General features: G+C 44.6%; 1 protein-coding gene across 1 annotated transcript in view; it reads right to left on the reverse strand. All coding sequences in view use genetic code 11, as the record gives it.

The window, feature by feature from the left end:
• Window positions 1–6195: 6195 nt before the first annotated feature.
• The window catches only part of EGR_10826 (hypothetical protein), a gene marked incomplete at both ends in the record, with an annotated part of 9689 nt that continues 6883 nt past the window's right edge, over window positions 6196–9001 (reverse strand). Inside the window, 3 exons of the mRNA XM_024500075.1 lie at window positions 6196–6330; window positions 7405–7568; window positions 8423–8459. Coding sequence (XP_024345511.1) covers window positions 6196–6330; window positions 7405–7568; window positions 8423–8459 — 336 coding nt within the window. The remainder of the gene's footprint in view (window positions 6331–7404; window positions 7569–8422; window positions 8460–9001) is intronic.

Below are 9001 nucleotides of genomic sequence, written 5' to 3' on the forward strand. Positions count from 1 at the left end.
GTTAATAAAAAATCTGCCATCAAATTGCATTGGGTGGAAAATGTGATTATTATTATTAAGAAACGCTGTGCGAGAACACCACACCTCACATTTGTCTCACGCTCAAGTGCCAAGAAATAGGTGGCGGGTTAAACCATTGCTACATTTTTGATGGTATCGTTCCGCGATGGTGTTTCATTCCACGTCATACATGCATGCGAATTTGCGACTCATGAATGAGGCTGGTAAATGCAAATGAGGCGATGCTAGCCTCGATCCCTGTGGAAGAGCTGCTTAAACACCTGGTGTGGAGACACCTGGAGTGGGGGAATCTGTGACCAATGATATTCAGGTTTAGTTATGTGGCTATGTACAGATACTCATCTAGCATTCTGTGATATGTTGGCAGAGTTAGGAATAAAAGGAGATGAATTGAAATGGGTGGTGATGATACGCTTTGGATGAATTGTTATGGGAATGTTAGATGCGAGGCCTTTTCGCGCACCTTACGTCATGATAGGTGGGCACAAACTACTTAATTCTGTAAGTAGTTGTCTGGACAATTTGGCATTAGCGGGGGGAGGGTGTCATTTCCAGAGAGAGAGGGAGGCAGATTACGGACCTTCCTGCAAATCCCATTCAACTGAGGGTTGAGTGTTTATCCATCAAAATTTTGTGACAGTTTGACGCCTTTTTACTGCCTGCCAAATTAAATGCGCTGGCGATTCTTTCTCTGCCAGCAGCTCGTGCCTCCATTTGGCTAAGAGGCCCTCCGTCCTTGCCAGTGGCTTTCGAGCCTTTCTAAAGGGCCAAATGAAAGCCACGTTTTTCTGAGTGATGGCTTCTCTCGAAGAGGTGGGCTGTGCGCTTGGCTGAGGTGAAGGCAATGGGTGGAAGGTCGAAGTGTTGGGAGTCTTTTAAAATCGCACTAAGTCTTTCGCTTGATAGGAAGTGTGTTGCACTACTTGTCATGCCACCCTGACTGCGATAGGTCTGTAGGTTCCCACGCAGGCATGACAAATTGCTTCACCTCCCCCCATCGGTGTTTCCTGGGAAGGTATCAAAGCCCAAAGAAACACTAAAGGTGCACAAACAACAAAAGCTGATTCGGGGTGAGCGATTGCTATAAATAGCACGAGTCAGGAAGGATAGAACTGTCACAGTTATGAGGCGTGATCATTAATGTAGATGGATCTAGAGGTATGTCTTCTGTTTCACCTAGGCAATGGTGAGTTAGGTGTCGACCTAAGCCCTAATCAAAATGTGAGGTTGGAGGAACGACTTTTTCGGATGGAGGGGTGGAGAGGGGAGGAGTTCAAACAATCATCAGAACTCGTGTCCAGTAAAAATGCCTCAAAACCTTTGAAAAGGTTTTCCCTCCTAAAAAGTAAAGACGTTAACCAGTTGACTTTCCAACCAGTCAGTGATCACTATAAGTTCAACACACAACCAATGCGTGAACCTACCGACTGGTGTCCTCGAAGCAGAAAAATCAAATTCTTCTCATTGAATGGATGTGTCCGATATTGATGACGTTGATAGGTGTTGCCATCCACCCAGGATTCATCCATCCACGCAGAATCCAGCCAGCCATTCTTACCGTAGCCATCCATCCACCATTCGGTACATTTGCGGAGATCGTCCCATGACCCTCTTCTAGTCCACCTCCTGGTCCTCTCAGTAACGGCTGCTTTAAGCGTTTTCTACACCTCGTCCCTGTCTCGTGAGGAATTCACACCCTTTAAAAAAGAACCTCGAGGTCTGAAACACACCAAATTTTTAAAACAAAAAAGCCACTAAAATTAGCACTAAAATTTGTCAAAATTATCCACGGTGAATGAACTTCAAAGTGTCATGCAACCGAACGTTCAGGAAGTTGTGCCATCACCACCACCGTCAAATTGCAGAAAATGGAGGGTGTTTTTATGCGCCAGAGAGAGGGAGAGTGAGACTATCCACACTTAGACTCCCCCGAAATCTCCCATTAATCACCTGCTTGACGGCAATTTTTCACTAGATTTTATTCAAATACTACTTTGTGTAAGTAAATTAAGAAACCCCTTAAAGCGATTTTGGCAATCTACTTCCACCCCTCCCAAGAAAAAAACAATCGTCTCTCAAAGAAACCGAGTCGGATGATTTATTTCCCGCCTGCCTTGTGCCACCGAAGGAGCACACACCGCAGGAATGAGGAGGCGAGGGAGCGAGAGCGAGAGAGCGGGCGAGGGCGAGTGAGTAAGTGAGCGAGAGCGAGGTCAAACGAACGAGAGGGAACAAGTGAACGGGCGAACGAACGGTCCTTACGCTTTTGACAGTTTGATGCTCGTCATAAAATTGTGTGTGCAATTTACCGCTTCACCGGCGCCACAACTAGGCTGACAGTCTTGCAGAAGGCTAAAAATACATGCCCCGTTTTAAAGGGAAAAATGCTTCCTGTGCCAGTGGTAATGATGATGTGGCCTTTATTATGGAGTTAAAGTAAAGCAGAAAGATGAAAGATGTTAATCGAGCGAGGGCTTTTAGTACAGCCTCCACATGGCGTGCATTGGTGCTTTAGAAAGGCGGTGCTGATGGGTAGGAAAGGAAGGACACTGACCTCCTTCCGGATCGGTTTTGTGAGGCTCAATGAAGGCATACGTGTGTTACCACTTTGAGAGACACGTATTTGAGTCGCTTGATCACCTCATATGCGTCCCTCTCTGCTCCTTGGATGAATACGGAATGGATGGACAGAGGATGGAGGGTTTCTCAAAGCGGAAAGGAGTTAGATGGAAAGTCAAGTGGATTCTAGTGAGATCCGCGGGACATACCTCCTTGACTGAGATGTGCCTAAATATTCTTGTTACCATGCAAATTTACCGCCGCGTAGTTTATTGTTCTTGGTTGTGACTGCGGTTAATTTCCGATATCCCTAATAAAGCAGCACCAGTTTATGATAGTTGTCGAACGAAGCACAGAAAAAGTGCTCTGGAATGCATTGCCAAGTATGGCATATTTGTACAATTCATTGTAGCATAAAAAGGCAGAAAAATAATATCAGATCGATGGATTTGCCAATCAAAATTGCTCCAAATTCACCATTTCATTGGTCTGACGCCACACCTTTGGCTGATTGGTTTAGTATCCGAACAATGATATAAACGTTTATCCTAAAATCGATTTATGGAAACAAAGGGTCCTGCTGAACACCCTATGGTAAAAATTCTCATTGTTACTGTTTAAATTATTTAAAATTTCGGTGCTTAAATAACACCGAAAATTTTTATTGCGTCATTTGCATAGCGACCACGATACACTGCTCTTGACTTTAGGCCACCTAAATGCCATGGGCAGCTCGTGATCGAGCACCTTACGCATTTGAGCTAAATGAACCACTGAGTTTTCACTCTTTAACAGGTCATCGCATTCCAGATTGCTAAAAGAAAAGTAGAATGAAACATTTCTGATCAAACGTAGGTGCGATGATTAATTAAAAATGTCTGGACCAAACGGATGCGTAGCCTGAGTCACAATTATCCCTTTTTTAGAGTGTAGGCCATCACAAAGTGTTCACGGGGGTCAGAGAGCTGCAGACTCCCGACCCGCCTCAAAAGAGCCTCCTTATAGGCATCTGAGTTGTGAGAGGGGGATCTTAGCTGATCGAACAAACCAATTGGTGAGTTCCAACCACTTGGGAAGGAGTGCCTCCTCGTCTTCACGCTGGCCTCAATGCCGTGGTAAAAATGACCTCTTTAAGGCGGAGGGTCAGACATTGTCCCAGTCTGTCGAGCTCAAATCACCTTCAGTTGCATTTGAGATCAGGCTGGCGGCACAAACGATCCAAAAGATCATAAGCGCTTGCAAAGGTTGTGAAGCTCTCTGACCTTAGAATTAGTAGACGTCTATCGTAGAGGACACCCCATTTCGCCACCTCTTAACCCGATCCATTCAAAGAGGTCCGCTGAGGACGAGTGGATGCGGATAGACGACTAAATAGCAGCGGAATGGGAACAAGGCAGTAAGGAGGGGAGGTAGATTTTCCCTTTTACTTTGAAGGCCACGTGTGATTGACATTTTGAAGCACATCCATCTGAGCCCTGAAGTCAGTTCAAAAAGCTAACATCAGACGCTTTCAGGGGTACCGTGGAGATAGCGAAACTCACCTTCCTACGGAGCACCGACTACATTGTAACGGCCAAGGGAAGAGAACGACCAAGGTAAGTGCGCTAGGTGTGACATTTAAAGCGGAAGGGGAATGTTCGCTGATTTTGGATATGGGGTCCCCCAACCTGTTTTTTAAGTCGACAAAATGCTACTTAAAAGGGTTGTCAGTAGAGCGTACTGAGTTTAAGATTTACGCGTACTTTTCTGTTACTTGCCTCTGAAAAAGTTAGTTCTTGACATTTTTTTAAACATCTCTACCGTTGTCTCCCGCGCCAACAAGTTGAAAACTCAGGGGAGTTGTCAGGCGGGTGGCATGGTATTAAATGGGCCTGACCCGACCGTAGGTTAGAATGGAGGGAAAGCGAGGCGCCTTGGCAATTGACATGCTCGCCTTCTCTCCACCCTCTCTCCTAATGCAATGCTGACTGAACGCCGTTAATTGATTCTCGTCTTTTCTTTTACCTTTGATGAAAGGAGGATTGAAAGGACCTGACGACAACCGATAACTCGTAGCCAATGCACCGGGACCTCAAAGCCTACATGTGGAACCGACCTAAAGCTTCATTATCTACACAATCTTTTGCCTTGAACTCCTCGACCGTCATCATAATCATCCTGAAAACCTCGTAAGTTGAAGGGTGTCTTCAGAGGTAAGTCGAGGAGCTTCATTCTTGGTTTGAGGAATTAAAAGGTGAAGCTCCTCTTTCCTCCCCCCTCTCAACTGCTAACTTTAGACGTTAAAATGCCTGGAAACTTTTGTTTAATTTACAACAAGCAAAGTCTCTTTTTCATTAAAAAAAGTTAAGAAGATTTAAGAATCCTTCTCTAAGTTAACTTTGGACTGCGTGATCATTCCAAACTCCTATTTATGGCAAATTCCTTAAAAATTCACAAGCATTTTTATGTGATTTGTTAACAATTACACTTCCAAAAAAAGGCTTTTTCAACTAAAAGAAATTTTGATGACGCACTCGTCTTAACCTCATGCACTCCAAGGCGAAAGATTCGCCCCACGGCGCGTCGAAGTACAGTAAGGTGGCGGCAGCAGCGATTTTCCCCGCCACGGCGGAGGTGCTTCTGGCAAACCGGACAAGTAACTGACACAATGGGAAGGATGACTGAGGGCTTTCCATGGTCTTTGATCCGGTGTGGGAATTTTGCAAGATCGCAAGGCAGGCGGTGGGTTAGTGTCATGGTGAGGTGAGGCGATTCCGTATTTTCCATGCAGCCAGTAAAACAGCATCCTGGGACATTAAAGAGCGACCAATCTACTGAAGCCCACTTGAAAGGCTTTGGTGAGGTTGTGGTCTTTCAGCGAACCGAGGGCACAAAGAACAATGAGCCAGTCAGTGGTGGTGGTGTCCCCCTTGGCTGAAAAAGTGAAATCCTATTGGTGGAAAAGAAGCGGAACTAAGGAGAGGGGGGCATGATGACCCTTCCACCCATCAATCCCCAGGTTTCATAAAATGTGGGTCAAGTCGAACGAGCTGAATGTAACGGTAAGTTGGATTATTTGGCTTTAGTCCGAATTTCCCTTCCATCTGACTGTAGTATGCGAGCCAGTGCCAAGATGACGAATGACTTGGTGTAACCTGTCACTGGCCTGATGGAAGTGAGTCAGGCAGCAATCCACGTTGTGTTTGCCTCAACTTTCTTCTTCCATCAAATAGAGGGGAGAGAATAATCACCTCCGGTGTAGAGATACCCCATGTGACAAGCCAATGCACTGCACTGTCAAACCTGACTCTGCGCCCGATTTAGGTCGTGTCACTTAAAGTGACAAGACAACTGTTCCAAATTTCCATTTTATAAATAAAGATCAATTTATGGCAATGGCTCTGTGGGGTAATCTAATGCCTTAGTAGAAAATGATAGAGGAAGGAGGAAAAAGTTCCACCTACAGACTCTTGGATGGAGAATAGGTGGTTTGTGGAGAAGGTAGAGGAAAGCATCTTTTGTTATTTCGTAAAAAGGAGAGAGAAATAGGGTGTTCAAAGTACTAAAGGTTTTTAAGGACCTTGGTTTTCTCTCTTCTCCTTGGAAAACGATGATCTCTCCATCCACTACCGCTTGTCAGCAACGACTTGTGAAATGATATGATTTAAGTAGTATATAGTGTAAAAAGTAATGTAAAGATAAGTAAGTAAAAAACTCCCTTTTCGTCAATTTTTTTATAAGATAAAAATGAGATGCAGAACATTGCCTGACCTTGAAAACATGTACCCAACAGAAGACAAAGGAGAGGAAAAAGATGTCCCACTGATACTACTGAAAAGTACAAACTCATCATCCCATCATCAAAGCTGTTCCAATCCCCGAGGGTGGGTTCAATGGATCCACCAATTACAGTGTCATCATTCAGGGGCCTGGATCAGGGTGTGTGTGTGTGTGTGTGTGTGTGGGTGCCAACGAGGCGAAGTGTGCCAAGGCCATGAGCCTCAGGGGGGAATCCGCTGCATTAGCATTTATCCGCCATCAAGCCGAATGTTTGTGGGATCCTCTTAGCTCCTTCTCCTCCTCCCCCTCCTTCTGTACTTTTACAGTAATCATGTGCTATTTATAGACGCCTTACACTTTCTACCATCCCATGGAACAACTCTGAGCTTAATTTTTGACGAGTTGTTAACAATCAAACACTTTGACTATGCGCCCTTAGCCTCCAAGCGGTAGATTTGGGCATAACAACCGCCGAATTAGTGATAGTGACTTCTACCGACTTTTTGATGAATGACATTTAAGTAGGGGCAAGGGGATGGAAGTAGGAGGAGGGCGGTAGACAAATCACTGTTTTCCATTCTACACACACACACACACACACAGGCCTTGGAAGATGGAAGGTGTCTCCCTAGAGGCCGCTTCTTCAGTTCTCTGAATCTACTTCCGGATCATCAGACGGCTAGTTTGTGGGAACCCCTTGAAGACAATTGCCGCCTACAATTAATCACTCTTTCCCCAACCAGTCACAGAGCAACAACAAAATTCCAAGTTTATGTTACCTCCTTTTTGCCCCTAGAAGCAGACTACCTAAGCACCTCTGTTTCTACCACACGCGGGCTTGTCTGATGGCAGGATCATGGGGAATGTTGCTTGAGGAACCGTGAAGGGAGATACGTGGATGAGAAGGATGCCGAATTCTTGATGTTGTGACTGTTGTTGTGATTTGAGCAGTTAGGCCTAAAGAGTCGATAGTTAAGTCCGCTTCTCCGCCTCACTCTCCACTTGCGTGCCTATTTCAATTCTGTCAAATGAACTATGCGGAAAAGAGTTTGTGCATACACTTACACTCCTGTCAAATATTGTCGCAACAACACCATGGTCTAACCAGACCTGTAATTTAATGTCCTTTACTCCATTTAGCGTGGTTGAATTTACTTCCACCAAATCATCAAATGGTATGTTCGTGCACATTTTTCCATTTAGGTACCCCCGAATTACTGTCGAAAGACCTGAATTCATTTGTGATGAATTACGAAAAAAGAGTTAAAGTAGTGCGTGTATGAGAGCCTCTTTTAATGCGTCCGTTATGCATTCATTTCGCAACTGGCTCACCTCATTACTATAGCTAGCAAATCAGCTAAGGCTGCATTCTATTCATCCGGATGATTTGTCTTGCACGTAATATAAAGTTATTCCTACAAATGCATTCATACGAACACACAGAAATCTTCTAAACAGTACAGATATAGTTTATGAAGATGAAAGGATGCCGAAAACAGGCAAGGCGAGACAGCCAGGAAGATAATAGAGACAGACCGTCAGCGTGATTAGGCCTCGGGCTGTCAGTGGTTGCGGTCACGAATGCAACAAGCGGGCTAAACCCATTGGTGCCTCCAAAGGATCGGACAACCGAATCGAAATCAACTGGATGCGCGATATTTCCACAGGTCATGTATGACATCGTCCCCATCAGATTCAAAAAAATTAACGCCTCCGAAATTCAAAGATGCTTGAACAATGAAGCTGCCACGGACGCCTTCGTTTTAACCTTTACTCGCAAATGAATCAACCACACAAGCAATCTTAATTTCAGCTATCTCAAAACACACGACTAATGTAATTTCACGCAACTTTCACAACAAAGGACAGTAGGCAACCGCGAAAAGGCTCTTCAAAGACCCATTGGTCGGTGACGTAATCAACAATGTAATTCGCAGTCCATGCCATTCTCAAAAATATGCAAGCATGGTATGAATCCCAGTTTCGCCTCTACGTTTTGCCTTCAGAAGAACGTAACACAGCACCTAGTCACCACGTCTCCTCCCTCACTATGATCATTGAACCTCCCACTCTATTACATTACTCAGGCAATTGCCAGGCATCAAAAATGGTTTTAATCGCTTACAACTTTAAAAAACATTATAAAACAATTAATGATAAAGAACGAGGGACAGGACATGCATTAAGCGCGTTATGACGACCCCTCAAGAGCAACTATCACAAAGATGACGAACAGGGTCCTCCGTGGACTTTCAAGCATAACGCTTTATTCAGACTGAATGACTATACCTTACAATGTTAAAAAGGCTCTTCCTAAACACCTCCGATTAGGATGGGAATCCATCAAGTAGACAGATCGCAGTCATCATTCTCCTTCGATCTTCTGTGAGTTGACAATTCACCTTTATCAGCTGCGTCGACAGTTCTTCACACACCACATACACACACAAAGCATATTCCATTGTACATGAAGTGGTGTACGCTTCAAACCTGAGAGGCAACCCCTTATCGAGCAGCTTGAGAATGAATAGCGATAAAATGTTCATTCACCTAGCATACGTGACAGCACAAGTCACTCCCCATCAAGCTTTTCACAGGTTATTCATCAAACCACTACACACACAACAATTCATTGCGCACATAAGGGAAGTGAAAAGAAAAA

Source organism: Echinococcus granulosus (genome assembly GCF_000524195.1).
Source record: "Echinococcus granulosus chromosome Unknown EG_S00277, whole genome shotgun sequence".
Taxonomy (NCBI): Eukaryota; Metazoa; Platyhelminthes; class Cestoda; order Cyclophyllidea; family Taeniidae; genus Echinococcus; species Echinococcus granulosus.